Source organism: Nanorana parkeri, unplaced genomic scaffold, assembly GCF_000935625.1.
Source record: "Nanorana parkeri isolate BGI_ZX_2015 unplaced genomic scaffold, ASM93562v1 scaffold44, whole genome shotgun sequence".
NCBI lineage: Eukaryota > Metazoa > Chordata > Amphibia > Anura > Dicroglossidae > Nanorana > Nanorana parkeri.
In genome coordinates, this window is record NW_017306312.1 from 2,675,095 (window position 1) to 2,693,770 (window position 18,676).

Genomic DNA, 18,676 nt, shown 5'->3' on the forward strand with positions numbered 1-18,676 from the left:
AATATATGGACTGAGTGACTGAGGCAAAGATAAACATGCAAAGTATAGTGATTCATAGCAACTAATCATGCTGCTGTAACAGCTCATAATTGTTGAAATTTGATTGGCTGTTATGGGTTAGTGCACTATGATAATCCAAAAAGGCCAAAGCAACAGATTAAGCATTATGAACTTAAAACAGTAGACACACTCATATTATTACATAAATAACCAACATAAACCCATCTTAAAATGCCATTCATATGAATTAAACCAAGTAGCCACTCTATAATGTAGTCTATGATAAGCAGCAAGAACAGATATGTCATGTTATTCTATTGCCTCCAATGTGTGCTAACAACTTTTTTTTTTCATGCAATAGTTGAAAACATTGAATGGGCTCTTTGCAGGTAACCTGAAGGTGTTATGTTTTGTTTGCCAAGTTAATAGAGTACTATTTTTTGTTTTCTTTTTTCCCCCCTTCAGATATGGAATACATCACACAGATTGCTCAGTTATAGCATCGGAATATTCATTAGATGCGACTGGAATAAAATGTAAAAAAAAAAAAAGACCAATTACCATTTAAGCACTCTAGACAATGACACAAAACAAATGGCACCCGTCTGCTGAAATTTAAATGAGAACCAGTTTGGATCCATTTGTTTTTACTGCTAGATTATTCCTTTTCCCCATTAATATTTACATTATGAGACTGAAGTCTCTGTAGTTTCTCATCAGAAATCCAATGCTGCTTGCCATTATATTCACTGAATTTCTCATGATGTTTTATTTATTATTTTTCTTTTAACAGCTTCGATTAATCCAGCGAATATGCTAAATGTATTCCCCTATATGGGAATAGATCAGGGCACAAAAAAAAAATGCTGGGGATGCTGCCACTGTTCACCTGGGTGTTGGCATAGTGTGTGGGTCCCTATTTTTTTTTGTCAAGTCGTACACACACACACACACGCGCACACACACACACAAAAGGGAACAAAGGTCAGCACCCAGCCGCCACCTGAATGTGAGATTTTTCTTTTTATTCCTCTTGATGTATAGCAGGCTCTGTGTTATTAGTCTTAATGATAGAAAATTGTAGTGTTGATACAAATTTTTTTTTCAAAGTAGTAGGCGGGAGTTCCATTTGTTAGTAAGTTTTTTCTGCGACTAAAAGCCACGGACAGTACATTTATGTAGCGGTAAAAGGCCTACGAGCTCCTTCCATAGCAGAGCTAATTATTCCTACTGTGACCTTACTGATCCGCACTGTTCCGAGAACATCTCATCTGCGCGCCCGTTCCTCTGTGTAGATGGTGTCAGGGAATATGAAAAACCCTATAATGAAACCATTTTCATGAAGGAGAAAGGCTACAGGAGTTGCACTTGCTACAAAGAGGCTCAATTATATGAGTAATTGTGATAATTTTCTACATTCATATGCTTCAATGGGGGGAGAAGAAAAAAGGAGAAAGAAAAAAAAAGAAAAAAAAAAGCCACAAGAGAAAATTACTTTAACAAGAAAGTGCAGAGTAAAAAAAAGGAGGAATAGACAAAAAAATGAACAAAAAAAAAAAAGAAAATAAAAAGTTAAAAACTAGATGTGGAAGGAGGAATATAGAGAAAGAGGAACAACAGATATGCTGAAAAGCTCATGTGCAGCTGGGTTGCACAATTAGATTGAATTTTTTTTTTTCTGCAGTTGATGAATGTGACCACCGCAAATGTGCCTGTGTAGTTAGCTATCATTTGTTGTTCCCTGACAGGAAAAGGATAATTACCTCTCAGAAAGAATCAAAGGCTGACATGCCCTTTAGACACAGCTATGAATGCAGAGCTCCATACAATGCCTGAATAAGAATTTCGTACTCGCTGGCCCTTTCCACATAAGAATACATTTTGTTAAAAAGCAAGAACACCACCAGCAAATTTGTTTGAACCCTAGGTGTTCGGAAATACGAGGGGCACCCATCGACTCATCCATTTTTGCAAAAATAAAACTGCATTCTGAATTCCATTCCATTATATTCATGGATAGTAAGATAGTGAGATATGCATTAAATTTCTCTTCCCAGCAGGGGTCTGATTCAACATTTCCTATAAAAGAAGAAAAAGACACTATCCTTTTTTTTCCCCTCAGATGATAGTTAGCCTATAATTTAAAACTGTCAAAAACACAATTTTGTGCAAAGTCTACAATAAAAGCTTCAGAGATATAACCCAAAGACGTTTTGCTAAAGTTAGATTCAGAATCAGTTACAACATTTCTATAGCAATAAATACATATAAATGATACATCAACTTTTTTGCCTCATTGTATACATTTTCTTCTTTTGCAAGAACCCTTTAAAAGGTCCATGGAGCAAAGTGCATTGTAGATTAGGTCCGTGACATCAGAAAACAAAATAAGGAATTGTCTTATCACAATCACTTATCACTGAAAATGTTAATACCTAACCTTATTTAACACTCTTTAAGAATATGCATACATTTTTTCCTAATATGAATTTAGCAAATATATGATTGCACAGTTAGTTAACTATATTTTGATGTATTTCATCTTATATCCAAAACTGACAGGCCGTGTTTTTTTTTTTTGCAAGTACTATTTTGCATATTTATTACTACATTAAGTTACATCAACCTAATATATATATATGCGACATATAGACTAAAAAACTAAAAATCTTAATTGTCTATGGGGCTGATTTACTAAAGGCAAATGTGCTATTCATGTTGCAAGGGAATTATCCCTTAGCTAAGTGAATGTGGGGAAAACTTACTTGGCAAAGAATAACAAAGCATTTTTGCTTGCACTTGATTGCATGATGAAAGTCTGCAGATCTTCAACTAAGCTAAGGGGAAGTTCCCTTGCAAAGTGAACAGGATATCTGCATTTAATAAATCAACTCCAATGTATTTTAACTGGTCTTGTAACCCTAAAGCTACTTGTAATCCCTTTACTTACTGTAATCTTTACAACAGGTTTTTCCATTTTTGGAGCATGTAATAAAATGTTGCCTTTAACTGAACCATTTAATGAAGAAAAAAACTGCAGCGAGTTACAGGAGCCAGTAAGATCCAACCTGACGCCACCATAAAATGTGTATGGTAATTGCCATGGGATACTACACTACGTTCATCATGGCTGCTCTTTACACCGGGTTACTGATAAATTTGCAAGTTTAACACCTTCATGACTGAGGCCCTTTTTTCCATTTTTGCACCCATGTTATATTCCACATTTTAGGCCTGAAAATGACGTAAAACCCCCCAACATTATATATTAAGGTATTTCATCACTGAACCCTTGGAAAAGTTAAGCATTGCTATTTAAATTAAGCACATGAATATTGTCATCAGTAATCAAACAAATAGGCAAAAGTAACATTACATGTACATACAGTATCTATCTATCTATCTATCTATCTATCCTTTTTTCTGCGCATGCACATATGCTTCTGCCTTGCAGCACTGGGGGTCCCTGGTTCGAATCCCGGCCAGGTCACTATCTGCAAGAAGTTTGCATGCTAACCTTGTGCTTCCGTGAGTTTCCTCCGGGTACTCTGGTTTCCTCCCACACACCAAAGACATGCTGGAAGGTTAATTGGCTCCAGTCTAAAATGGACCCTCGTATGTATGCATGTGAGATAGGGGCCTTAGATTGTAAGCTCCTTGAGGGCAGGGACTGATGTGAATGTGCACTATGTAAAGCGCTGTGTAAATTGTTGGCGTTCTATAAATACCTGAAATAAATAATAAAAAACATATGCAGACACAAGTTGCAGGCTTGTAGGCTGGCTGCCAATTCTTCTGAAAAGCCTATACCCACCCAAAGTTGTCTGCAGTTCTAATACCTAACTGCCAGTTGTTATATTCACACCTTGCTCTTTTGATGTAGTTATCTTAACTGCCCTAAAGGTAATTCACTTTTCCAAAATCTTTCTTACCCAAGGCACAATACAACCTGGTCTCTACACCCTGGTATCAGCGAAATGGCGGTTTTGAATCATAAAACATATAATCAGCTTATACCAGAGTCAGAATAGCCCCTGTCATATCTGCCAGGAGTCTCTGCTTGTCACACTACACACTAAGTTCACCTGATTGTGTTTCCGATAACAGAGAAAGGAGCTCCTGGCTTGCAGGCTGCAATTGCTTCGTCCCTGCATCTCCGGGCAGTCTCCACTAACTTCTGCCCGTTCTCATCCACGTTCCCAACAAGAAATGTTTCCGATGTGTCCCCATGGTATCCGCCACTATACACCTAATAGGGGAAAAAAAGTATGTGCAAGGTTATAGAAAGTTCATAATAATTAAGCTGCACATCGTCATTTCTCTTTTGTTTTTGAGATTGTAAAGAGGGAAACCTACTTTATATTTGTTATGTTAAAAAATAAAAATTGTTTTATTTATTAAGTGCTTTCACTTGCTTAAAAATCCTACCTAGCTTCCCTCCTAAAGGGGGGCACTGGGGTAATTTATGTTTAATGATTCCTGTCTGTGCTGGCAGATCGCATTATCAGTTGTTTACAAGATTAGAACACTGTCTGTCCTAACAAAGGGTTAAAAATCTAGAAGCATTGTATGTTAATGACAGGAAGCTCAGTGTGTGCCTATTCTTTCTCGGGGGACAGACTCCCTTTCAAACTGTTCAGAGTAGCTTGCAGACTGCACAAGGCCTCCCCTAAAAAAAACAACAAAAAACTACGAGGTAAGAAATATATTTTTTAAATAGTTTTTTTGTATGCTGTGTGAATGGGACACATAACAAACACATAGATGGCAGTTCTCAAATTTGACTGTGACAGTGGAAATACACTTTAAGACAAGGCAGGCAAGATATCAATACTCCATGTATGTTTTAATAAACCATAAAGGCCAAAGTTAGTATAAATGATAAGTCACTAGTTAAATGGTGCTTTTTGAAAAAAAAGTTCTGTTACGTTGCCTATAGTAACCAAATTTTATAAAAATTCTAAAGTTTGAAAATGAAAACAAACATCTGTTGCTGAAGAAAACATCTGTACTTTCCATTTAAAGCGGTATTTTTTAAAAATGAACCCTTGCAGTGGGGCTAACCCCACAATGCAAAGGGTTAGGCGCTCACTTTGTCTAAGGGGTGAAATAAAGATATACTCACCTGATCATCAGTGTCGCCTGCTGCTAGACCAGTCCCCACAGTCTCTTCATCCCCAGGCTCCAGCGGTCTAAAGGCCCATGACATCATCACGTCTAATATAGGTCTATTCGACCTGAAGACTCAAAGGGTCGTACCACAGCCAAAGCCGAGGGAGAGAGAGATCAGTTACTGCCACAGGATGAGGAGAGAATTCCTTCTTCATTTTCACTCCTAGAGAAATATGAGCAGTTAACCCTTGCAATGCGGGGGTAACCCCACTGCAAGTGTTAATATTTCAAAATCCTGGAGTTCTTCTTTAAGTAATTATAAATAAGAAACATATTAATATACATCTAACAGAGTTAAGAACAATATAAACATTAAAGCTGCACTCCAGGAAGACATCAGTTATATATTTATTAAAAAATAATTAAATGTATTTTTAAATGTAACTACAATAAGCCTCTTCTAGTCCCCTAAATAGAAAAATGCTCAAACTTGGAGAGGGATTAGCTTTCTGAGCCAATCAGGTGTGTCACAGTGCACTTGTGTTGACAAGGGATATACAGTATTAACAGGAGGAGGGATGAAAACAAGCAAAGGGATGACTGCTGCTTCCCTTCCAGTGTCCAATCACAGGCTGGGGGCAGGCCTAGCTGTACTGCATAACTGCAGTAGAGAAAGCAATCTGGTTGTGCTATCTGCCAGGGCAGTGTAAATCTCCAGACTGGGTGAACAGGAATAACAACCTTTGGCAGGCAAAACTGTGTCTGTATTTTAGCTGTATATTTGGCGGTGTGCCTGAAGGTCATCTTTAAAGGAAACCTGCACCGAATAAAATATGTAGGCTGCACTGCAACCACTGACCTCTCTTTTTGGGAATACCAGTGACTTCCCTTTCCTTCATTTATATTCCTAATGTCTCAGGGATAAAATGTAATGGGAAGTCACCTCAAAAGGAGGGCTAAATAAGGTAATAGAAACCTGGCAGAGTTTCAAAATTATCTTACTGTCCTGTTTATGTGCTAGCCATGATCTCTTCCTGCTCTGTATTACTCAAATCCTGTACAGTCACTGAGCCTTGGTGCTTTTTTTATATTCATGCAAATGTACACTTGGTACACATTTAGCTCCAGCAAGCCCTGTTAAAGCATACCAAAAGCCAAAATATTTTTTAGGAGATGGTTAAAACCCTGTCAGGTTTTTTTTTAGCCATCTGTGTCCCAATTGGAATATTTCCTTTCACTACTGGCCCCGTATATACAACAGGAAATCTTTCCAATGTGAGGGTGAGGAAAATACCTTCTTAGGCCATTGTCACTGGAACAACATAATGCCTGGCTCTAGTGAGCATCATTGATGATGTTTATAATGATTGCTGCTGGAACATACAGCTGCTGGACACAGCAGTAATCACAAAGTTCCCTTTTTACAGACCTAAATGTCAGGTGGCCAACTGCTACACACTGCCAAGAACTGGAATCTGGTTTCTCTTTACACTATGTCATGTAATAGAACACAGGATAACTCTGCCCCTGGTATACACTGGATATAGATTGAGTGGATGTGTATGTAGATTGGATATAAACTCGATAGAGAGGTACATATATCATATCCATTATCCATGTGTCAGGGTTTGTGCAGAAAGGATTGGGCCAAGCTATGCTGAAGAGTAGAGGCCAAAGAGAAGGAGACAGATACAGGCAGACATGATATGGGGTACAAACATGATCGTCATGTGGGGAGAACCATTCCCTGCCTCGCTGACACCATCACTGGGGCACATGCGTAGAGGGGAAGAGGGGAGGCAGAGTGATATAACAAAGATAATCTATTCTCCACACAGCACCCACCAATATTGCAGCCACTACACCAATGCAAGTCATAAGTAGGTCCGAGTATGGAGGTTTCGACCAGCCTCCCAGCATGCATTACCATCGACTAGGTGCGTTTCATTGCCATTTATATAAAAGCACCCCCTGGTCGCCATATACTGCAAAACAACACACGGTACTGCAAAACCATGCATTGCAGTGAAAAAAGGTAGTGCATGCATTGAGGTGCACGGTGGCCGGGAGGTGCACTGGGGTGTATGCTAGGTGTGCTGTGCTGTGTTAATCATGCGATTAACAAAACACTGGTGTGAATGGGCCCTCAATTACCTTCAACATCCTTTTAGGGGGCAGGAAAAGGAAAATAAGTGGAAGTACAATTTACAAAACAAGCCAAACACAACAAATAATGACATCATCACGACTGCAGAAGGTTACAAAGGGGTTTCTAATGCCTTAGGCACCCCATCAGTACATAGTAAAACAGTTTACAATTGGAAGCAGGCATCCTATAAAGATCATTGTAAGGGACTGCACAGAATTCTCAGACAGGTATCAAAGAACAAACTAAGGGTCTGCAGTTATCTTTTACACTTCATAACATCTGTGTTCAGAATTAAAAAACACTAAACAATGTTATACATAAGAGGTTACAGTAGAAGAGAAGATTGCCCTTAAAAATTCTGCGCATTTAAAGCATACTGAACTTCATCTGAATGTTACAAAAGCATTTCTGACACATTGTTATATGAGGAGAAGTGAGAAAAGCTGAACTTTTTACAACTGTAAATGTAGTTATCTTTGGAGAAAACAAAACACAAAGTTTGATCCCAACTGTGAAGAATGGTGGAGGGAGAATGGAAATGCTCTACTGCTTAAGGACCTAGATAACTCAAAATCAGTGAAAGGCCAGTGAATTCCAGGTTGTAATGCAGAATGTCAAGGCATCTCTGACTCAAAACTATTGTTTAAAGTTATTGCCAAATAATGAGTCTTGATAAATTACTGAAAATAGCAATTACCTTATTTTAACCCTTTATTCTGAACAAAATATGGCAACATAACATGTTGTGTATTGCTGGTGAGGAAAGCAATTATTCTTTATTATTATTAGGATGTAGATGAAGACCGGATTACATATTAGAAGGCATCCATGCACAAATCCACAAAAAAGGAATTCACAAACCTTCGCTCACAACTGTTGCAATACAAATTCTGTGCTGCTTGCTTTGTGATGATAGTTTAGGAGTATTACAAACTGACAATTTGTTGGCATTATAGAAAGAAGTTAAAATCAACTGTAATCTACATTTCAGCCTTGTGACAGAGCAGTTTAATAACGCTTTCCAGACGTTTTAAATATTAAGGGATTAAGCATTTCGTGACTTTGTAAGTACGCAGCATTGGTTTGCAGACAAATGAAACGAATCCCTTGCAGTTCATCACGTAATGTCAATAAATAGCACCTTGTCAGTCATCCAGCTCTATATTTAGCACCTATAAAAGGTGCACTTTACAACAGCCCACTTCCAATGTGGCAGCAACACACACAAAGGGCCAATAATATTGATAGCCCTCAATGGGTAAGTAGGGCCTGGCATTGAAGAGTCTATGTGCCTTATAAATAAAAGGGACCAGTCTGTGGATGGATGTTCAAATGTTTTTCTATGGTACTTCTTTGATTAGTGGAAACAGAATAGTTTCTCAAGCACACTCAGAGAATGATCCTCTACCACAAAGCTTGAAACATAACTAGAATTAACGGTGAGTTTTATTTTGCATAGGCAAATTATTATTTTTTCACCAAAGCAATATTTTGGTTCTATTAAAATTAACTGTTAACACTGTCGTTTTCACAACAATACTTCATTGGTGGGTTTACGGTTATCGTAAGGAACACTGAACTGTATTCCTGTAGGTAAACCAGCATCCTGGCTAAAAGACTGCAGGGAGAACATTAGGTATTAGAGAAGGGACAGGAGACTGGCCAATAAACTGTGTTCTGCAGTTGGAGTCATGCTAGTGAAACACAAACATTTCCCAGCACACTTACCAGCTAGCCTGCAAAGAAATGTTACACTGCCTAAAAATTTGCATTAAAAACCGAGGTTTTTGTTGCGCAACTTTTGCTAAATATTTGGAAGCCACACTACCTCATCAAGGCTCCTCTCTGTAGCATGGTCCTAACTCTAGTCTATGAGATCCTCCATCTTGGAGCATATATAGGAGGTAGCTCATTCTTCCTTAAAGGCACAGGGACATAAGTCCAGCACACCAAATGTTAACTGAAGCCCCCAGTGTGTTCCCACACCAAATCCAACAAACAAAAACAGGCAACCACACACATAAATGTATAACTAGCTTATTAAATAAATTGTCCATGCATACCTACACTCAATGTATCTATTCTGACTCCGATTGTCCTCTATGCCTGGCTTGTATAGGCAGATATATTCACTGCGGACAATCCTTATCAGATAGCTGAACGCACCAAATACATTTTCATCCACAAAGTGCTTTATTGCATGTAGCAAACAACAGGATACAGCAGATGAATGAATAAATGGTATTTGAAGGTCAAGGATGATCATGTTTCCAAGCTAGCATGTACATGTGGTCCTGCTATAGGCAGCCATGACACTAAGATGATGACTCTCATAGATTACAGTTAGGACCACACTACACAGAGGGGCCTTGGTGAGGAAGTGTGGCTTCCACATATTCTGCAAAAGTTGTGTAACGAAAAACCTTTGTTTTTAACGGAAATTGTTAGACAGTGTAATTCGTTTTGTTTTTCAGGGTGGCTGGCAATTGTGCTGAGGAACGTTTGTGTTTGTACTGTGTAATGCCCTTCCATGTGCACCTCATTTTATAAGCTAATTATAAATTGATTTGTGCAGTTGCCATTTTTCATGTTGTTAAGTGACACTCCAGCAGCTTTCTTAGCATCCAATAGTCTAAGGAGTCAAGTATAAAAGATATGCTATTTGTTTCAAATAGGAAATACAGCATATATGTATAACACATAAAATAGTGGTTTAAAAAAAAAAGAAAAAACACATAATAAAAAATAATAAATATACAATAAAAATAATAAACACAAATTGTATATTGACAATATTATTTGTATATAAGGGAACATATGTAGGAAGGGAAATACAGGAATGATCAATATCGCCTTGTTTCTAAGGGTACAGGTTCCAAAACAGCCATTCTTTTACTACATAATGAATGACTGATCTAAACCAGTATTCGGGATGTCAGTTCAGATTTCACTTGCTGCATGCAGAATCAGGAAGACAACACCTGAGTCAGTACCTTTCAGAAAACTAGATAGCGATGGTAGCTACCATATTTCTGTCCTCCCAGGTTCAGTATAAAATTATCCATACTTCCGGTCTACATGCATTCCAACTATGGCTGTATAGCACTTCTCAAGATGGGATTCCTGATGGTGACAACAGTGGACCATGCTGTGTAATGTGTGCTGAAATGTCCACCTGTAGTCCCCATCAGAAGCCTGAGTGAAAGGGTAACACATTTAAGCACAATTGGGCGACCGGACCCACCTAAACATGAACCTTAATGGCAGGAACACCAAGTAATTTGTAAATTATTATTATTATTATTACATAATATTTATATAGCGCCAACAGTTTGCGCAGCGCTTTACAATATAAGGAAGACATTACAATTACAATAAAATTCAAGACAAGATGGTAAGGAGGGCCCTGCCCCTGAGGGCTTACAATCTAAAAGGGAGGGGCCAGTGATATAAGAGGAGGTAGCTGTGAGGGGATGCATTATTTGAGAATGTGATGGTTGAGTGGTTAGGTTGAGGTGGGATATTCTTCCCTGAAGAGATGAGTCTTTAGGGACCGTCTAAACAGTCAGGTGGGAGATAGACTGACAGGTTGGGGTAAGGAGTTCCAGAATATCATGAGCTCAGTTTTTGAAAGGTTGAGACATTGAGAAATGAAAGTCAGATTCCAAAATACTGAAAATTACTTTTGAAATTGCAAAAACATTGAAAGCTGACAGGAGATTTTAGTGATTGGGTTTACACCTACAGTTTGTTAAAGTCAATCTACACCCAATCACATATAAATGTTTTAACATGTTATAGTCATTTCAAAAGTTGTTTTTAATTTTTTTGAATAAGCAGCTATCCTCCAAATAATACCTGGTGATCCTGCCATGAAGGTCCTTGTCCCGCCGATTCCCCTCCTAAAAACAGTACAGTCCATGACCGAGTGCCCGACTTTTCAAAAGGGGGGGACTGTCGGTCATTTTGGCGTCACCCCTCCAATGGTGTCTATCAGTGGCCTTGTGACGCCATGTACATTCCATTTCAAGAGTCAGTCGACCCAAAACTACTTTCTAAGATCTCTTAGGGATTCCAGGGAAAATCAGTTTTTGAGTCTTCACCAGTCTTAGTGAATTAAAGAGGGTCTCACTCTCTCTTATGAAGTTTTAACACATTTTATGGACTGCAATGGACGAGTAGGAACACCCTGCTAAAGAAGGAATGGCAAAACTCCAAGATAGGTAGAAACAGAAGCAGGAAGTGTTGTTGGGAGATATCGAATCTAGAGCACCCAAGAGACAAAAACATTCAGCAGGTGACTCAGTACAACATACCTGTCCTATACAGTCCACACAGTGGACTATATCATTTATTAGGAAGTTGAAGAACTTCTCTGACTACCAAGAAGTAACTACCAGTCTGTAAAAAATATCTTAAAGTTACATTAAACCCTCAGATTTTTTAACAAACCAATACTGTAATGTGTGCCTTACTGTAATCCATGGTAGTTTCCCTTCTCTTTGCTGCTCTTCCTTTTAAATCCTCATGTCTTCCAATGCTTGGCGAGAACTTCCCTTTGCAGCTGAGTGCCTCTTCCTATAGTGCTGGCTCAGGTTGCAAACCTACACACAGACACCATGTATCCATTTCAGAGACAAGGCAGTCTGCTGCAAAACAGAAGTTCTGCCCAGCAAGAGAACAGATACAGATTTAAAAGGAAGAGCAGCAAAGAGAAGGGAAACTACCATGGATTACAGTAAGGCACACATTACAGTATTGTTTTATGTTAAAATATCTGAGGGTTTAATGTCACTTTAAGTCATGTCTTTCACAAGTCACTTAATCAAAGCATAACTGAGATCAAGTTTGAAAAACTGTATTATGGAAATGGAATAACGAAGGGAGAAGAGTGGTATCAGGTTTGAAAAGCAGCTCAGTCCAAATGCTGATATTTTTTTTAGTTGTTAGAACTGTGAACTCAATGTACAAAGCAGATCCAGGTGTTTTATTTAGCAGATAAAACCTATATGCGCTACCTATTGATCTCGTACATACTACCAGAAATGACTAGCATGAATAGTCAGTTTAAATTACATTAAGTGATGAAGCATTGACATGGACCAAAAGAAGAGTTAAGACTCCAAACTTGGACTAGGAATCATGCATAAAGAATGTAATTCATTTCTTAGGAAAGCTATGCACAATAACTACTATGAATAAAGGATAGCAGTTACAGTGTTAAAATCACCCTTTCCAACAAAGTTTAGAAATAAAGACCTGCCTATCAGCACTAAATGTGCCCTATGGGATTGAACCATACAGCACCTATGATGTTTTTTTCATATACTATCAGATAAAGGAATGAAACATTCACCATATCGCATATCACAGCGAAGCTATGAGCTATAAGCTATGTGACTGAAACAGAACCTAAGAGATGGAACCTAGAATGTTTTCTGGACTGGGATAATTACAGTAAACCATTCATGTCTAATATGATCTATGTTCCCTACTGCCACAAACAATATACATTGTCAGAAGTTGCTGAGGAAATTCTGGAATTTTCTGTTCATTCTGAATTACTCATAAGAACCCTACTTTTTCTAAATATACTAATCAGACCTTTACTAACCTCACAAAACATTTACATTTGTGTAGTCTGGTGCAGTGCATTAACGTGCGTTGCATTAAGGTAGGCCATTCATTTGAATGGGCTGCCAACAAACCAAAAGGGACAAAAAAAGCACACCCATGCTATTTGTTCCAATGCAGTACATCACAACACACAGTAGTTTACTACCATGCTTTGTGGTGCACTGCAACATAGTTGCTTCAGAATTGCATTCCTGAAGTGCCTTTCAAAATGAATGGCATGACAACATAACTCAGTCCATGCATTGTGGCAAGGCATGTTAAATGGCCATGTTGCCACAACACATACAGGTGAAACTCGAATAATTAGAATATCGTGCAAAAGTAATTGCAGTAAGTGCTGCAAAAGGGGCCCAAACCAAGTACTGAGTACATATGCATGCTTGTACTTTTCAGAGGTCCGATATTGTTCTATGTACAATCCTTGTTTTATTGATTGCATGTAATAATCTACTTTTTTGAGGTTGTGGATTTGGGGTTCTTGGGGTTTTCATGAGCTGTAAGCCATAATCATCACAATTATGACAAATCACGGCTTGAATTGTCTTGCTTTGCATGTAATGAGTCTATCTCATATATTAGTTTCACCTTTTAAGTTGCATTAGTGAAATAAATGAACTTTGCACGATATTCTAATTATTCGAGTTTCACCTGTATATGTGAAACTGGCCTAAAGGAAACCTATCATGAGAGAAACATGGGGGCTAAAATTGCTAACCTCTGTTCCAAAACAAGTATTTCTTGTATACTTTCCTGGCCTATATATTTAATCCAGGCCTGTGACTCAGAGTATTACAGCCAAAGGGTCAACAGCCAGGCAACTAACATAAAAAATAAAAAAAAAATAGATAAATGACTGCTCTAATATTTACTTCATAACAGATCTTCATTTAAGTTATCATTTTGAAACACTGATCATTTTTTAATTCATAAAACTAAACACATGTGCAAGACTATCTGACGGTAGATGACAGGAAGATAACATCACAAATTAGTCTACTACATCCAAACCTTTCTTCAAGTGATCCCAATGGTCACACATCTATAACAATACTGGATATCAAGTCATGCTGGCTACATCACCCATAAAATTCTTCAAACCGCAGTCCACAGGGATGACTATATATTTACTAAAACAGCAGCCCTTTTTTTTCCTGCATTAGAACTGTTTTGTTTTTTTATGCACATAGAAATGGGTTTTTGTAGTTGTATCACATTGTTTCCATCCATTTAAATCCTGAATGGAATTTTCTGCACAACCTATGGCTTTTACACATACCTGGCTAACCCCCACCAGCAGGTCTGAGCTGAAGAATAATCAGAAAAAATGTCCACCTTGCGTACTTCAGCAGTAAGGGAGCACAAAATGCACAGGAACTGTAACCTATGCTACTCAAGTAGAATACATTTCATCGGATGGTGCACTTTGGCGTTTTCACCTTGGGAGCTAAAATACCTTGTACCAACGCTGATCACTAGGTTCTTTAAGGAAAGCTGGGGCATCCTAGTTCCCAGGTGAAATTATTACTCTCCGTCTGAATCTTTACTGAGAATTTGCAAAAATCCTAAAAAGAAAGTGCACCCATGTCATAAATATGAATACTAACAGAGTTATTTACAAAAGGGTAAAGAGTTTGGAGAAGGCAGGAGAAGTGAACAATCTAGGACAACATAGCTGAACTGGAAAAATTCTCTAATTCAGCTCACTTTCCAGTTCAGCTATGTTGTCCTAGATTGTTCACTTCTCCTGCCTTCTCCAAACTCTTCACATTTTGTGAATAACCCGGTAAAGCTTAAGCCCAGTTTGTCAAACAAGTAGAAATTTGGCTTTCTAATCTCTTGCAAACAAATAAAAAATCCTAGATCTGGTCTTATAACCTGTGGATTGAGCAGCTCACGGATTTAGCACTGTCCCTCTATTAGGTGCTCCAATGGGTAAGGGTGAGGGGGATCCCGGGACTGGATGTGGGTCCAACAATTCTTTTTATTTTTAGATAGATTTGGGTAGAGTTTGGACATTTAACAGGTTTTCATTATGGTCTATGTCCCAAGTTGGAGGTTTCCCCCTCAATTCCTTTCCCAATGACATCCTGCCACACTCAGATACACAGTGACAAGAAGTATGGGAAAAGCTGTGATGAAGACAACAATTAGAACATGACAAAAGGTTCTAAAAGTTTTCCACTCCACTAGAAAGAGGTGTTTTGTTTAGATTTGTGCTTCTGTTGGAGAGATTTCCATTATTTCCTGTGCCAGTTACATAGTTACATAGTTATATAGTATTTGGGGTTGAATAAAGACATACGTCCATCAAGTCCAACCCATATAGGTCCACGCATCATCTCATTCTTAGGGATACTGGTATCCCTGGATATTACGGTCCCTCAAGAAATTGTCCAAACGTTTCTTGAACAAATCTACACTCTTGGCTGAAATCACTGCCGATGGCAGTGAGTTCCAGACCTTAACCGCTCTTACTGTAAAGAACCCTCTTCGCCCATTGTGCTGGAATGTTTTCTCCACCAACTTTAGGTGGTGGCCTCTAGTCTTTGTAATGGAGTTAATCTCAAACAGTTTGTTGCCAATGTTGCTGTCACCATTGAACATCTTGTACATGAAAATCATATCCCGCCTTAATCTCCTTAATTCCAGGGTAAACATGTTTAAGGTCAGAAGCCTTGTCTCATAGCTCTGGTCCTCCATTCCCCTAATTAGTTTTGTTGCCCTCCGCTGGACTCTCTCCAGTTCAAGGACATCCCTTCTCAGTACCGGCGACCAAAACTGGACCGCGTACTCCAGATGTGGCCGAACCAACGATCTATATAGAGGCACAATTATAGACTTGTCCCTGCAATACATCCCCTTCTTAATACAGGACAAGACCCTGCTAGCTTTGTTTACCGCAGCTTGGCACTGCAACCTACCATTCAGTTTGTGGTCTACAATGACCCCCAAATCTTCTATTTCTGACTTCCCTAGCGGCATACCCATGATTGTATAGCCCAGTGACAGGAGAGATCTCCCCAACAAGAATACAGAGAGCTTCCCCAACACATGCACTGCCAAAAAAACTTCTCTGAAACATGGGGTATAAAAACATTATACCTTCATAATAAATCTGATACCCTACAGACCGTTACACTGATAGAATACATGAATGAGTTAGAACAATTTGATTGATACAGAAGTTCAAAATCTAGAGAACCATATTGGATATTTACACTTAAGACCCTCCATCCAGATGGTCTCAATAAGATTTCAGCGATCATAGAAGACTAATTTCAATTTGAATCTTACCACAGTATTTTATGTTTTGACTTGGCGGAATATTACATTGTATTAAACTTTTTTATACATTATATACAAAAACATGTTTTTCATTTGAAATATGCTGGGACATCCAAAATTAAATAATGACTGACTAGAATGATTAGACTGGGAATGTTTACGACCACTTATATTTATTTTAACTCTCGCTGATTGTGCCAGGATAACAATCATGTTTTTAACAGATCAGGTAGTATCCCTAAGTCGGTAAATCATTCTCGTATATCATATACCTTGTATACATGTAATTTAGAATTAATATACTGCTTCCCAAACACAGATATCTTTCATTGTAGCCATTATATACTACATATGATAAAATTATGTTCCAGTTATACTGTTATCCCATCTATACAAATACTACCTAGAACTAGGGATGTCCCGATACAGATGCTAGCATCGGAATCGGGCCAGATACAGGGCATTTTGACAAGGACTTGTCAAAATGCCCAGATGCCTAGCGCCGAAGCTTGCGCTGGTTTTTTACATTTTTTTTACCTTCCGTGGTGGCTGAGGTCCTCTGGGCAGGCTGGAGGAGCATCGCGTCACTGCTGTGGGCGGAGCTCCAGGTGGGGTCTAATGTAGTTGGCTGGCGACTGCCCAGAGGACTCCGTCTGTAGCTCCGCCCACAGCAGTGACGCTTCTCCGTTCAGCCTCTCAGCGCCGCCGACGTCGTCCTCACATGAGGAGAAAAAAAATCATTCGGCAACCCATGTGGCTCCATTTAACAGGCACCATGTCAACGACGAGAGGTGGATAGGTGGTAATCCTTCAATAATGTGAATGGTGTGCGCTCTCAAATGTGTGTGAACTGATATTGGGAAAGGCGAGGAGGTGTAGGGTTTGGTCACTGCTGTTGGAGCTGGGGGCATGGGTCAAAGTTTTGTGTGTAATTGGAGTCTAGGACGTAGGCGGACTGCTGTTAGTGGCAGGCACAGGTGGATGCGGGCTGCCTGAGACTATCGGGGCTGAGGGGGGTAAGGTCCGGATGCTGTGGAATGAAGGGCTGCCTGTGGAAGTGCTATCGGCGCTAACAATTCAATGCGGCATCTTATCCAGTGACACCTCGTCCCCTGCCCGCAGTTCACTTGTACTTGCACAGCCCACTCGCGATCCCACCTTAGGGTGAACCTGCAGAGACCACCATAGATCCTCAGGTGGGCTTGTTTTATTCATAATATTAAAGAATTTGGCCTAAAATTATTAGTCTGCATTGTTTTGGAAAAAATTTCACCTGTCCATTAAGAGAAAGTATGGGTAATTGGTATCGGCAAGTACATGAGGGATTATTCAATAGACCTCATTCAGATCCACTTTAGTCAACATTCATTTTGGTAGAATATCACATTTGCTGTACCAAGTTTAAACTGTCCAATATAACTGTAACTTTGCTCTCAGACTAGAGATAGACCCACCTCTGCTGACCTTAAAAGGTAAAATTTACCCCAAACGTCCCCCTTCTGAACTATTAGCACTTTAGCTTTTTTTTAATCATATATAGGTATAATAACCTTGTCAGCTGCCAATTTAATACATACATTTTTCAAAGTATCAATATTTACAACATATACTGTGCATTATCTGAATCATGTGATGCCTTTTAGTTATGTGCTGTAGCTATCATGTATGTGAAGATATTGCCACCATTATGGATGTTATTACCAGTTTTGAGGATATAGTCACCATGATAAAGCATGATTTTTGTCTTGGAGTATATGACACAGGGAGTTAATTCTAGACCAGTACAGTCGGTTGTGGAACCTGGATGCCAGAAGGTCCATGTCCACGTCCATGTATCCCACCTGCAACAAAGAGCTTAAAACACCTCCATATGAAAAGAACATTCTCTGGGGACCAGACATTGATGACTGAGGAAATCTGCCTGCCAATGTTTTAGGCCTGGAATGTGTGCAGAGGACAAGGACAGGACATTAATTTCTGCCAAAGCCAGAATCAGGTCTACTTCTCTTTGAGCTGTCTGACTTCTGGTGCCAACCTGATGGTTGATGCAAGTCATTGCCATGGTGTTGTCCAACTGAATCCTGGTCGCATGACCCTGTAACTGAGGGGTCCAGCATTGAATGGACAACCAAATAGCCCTGAGCTCCAGGATGTTGCTCGCGAGCCAAGATTCTTCCTAGAACCAGGTCCCTTTAACAGAGAGGTTTTCCAGGACTCCTTCCCAGCCTGACAGGCTGGTGTCCATTGCGAGTACCATAGAGACCATTGGGATGAATGATTTCCCCATTCTAGTGCCTGCCTGGTCTTGCTGGACAGGCAAATGGGGAGGTCCAGGGACTGAACCTGTTTGTCCCACACAGCCATGATGTTTAGCTACAAAGGCCTGGAATGAAATGGAGCATATGGGACTGCCGCAAAGAGGGCCACAAGTAAGACCAAAACCTTCAAACAATAGCGATCAGTTGGGCAACCCCTGAAGCAGAGAGATTTAAA

At 39.3% G+C, this 18,676-nt stretch overlaps 1 protein-coding gene across 1 annotated transcript in view; it reads right to left on the reverse strand.

Annotated features, from left to right (window-relative positions):
* The window catches only part of METAP1D (methionyl aminopeptidase type 1D, mitochondrial), a 146,300-nt gene that overhangs the window by 34,108 nt on the left and 93,516 nt on the right, over positions 1-18,676 (reverse strand). Inside the window, exon 6 of the mRNA XM_018572451.1 lies at positions 4,086-4,249. Within this exon, the coding sequence (XP_018427953.1) occupies positions 4,086-4,249 (164 nt within the window). The remainder of the gene's footprint in view (positions 1-4,085; positions 4,250-18,676) is intronic.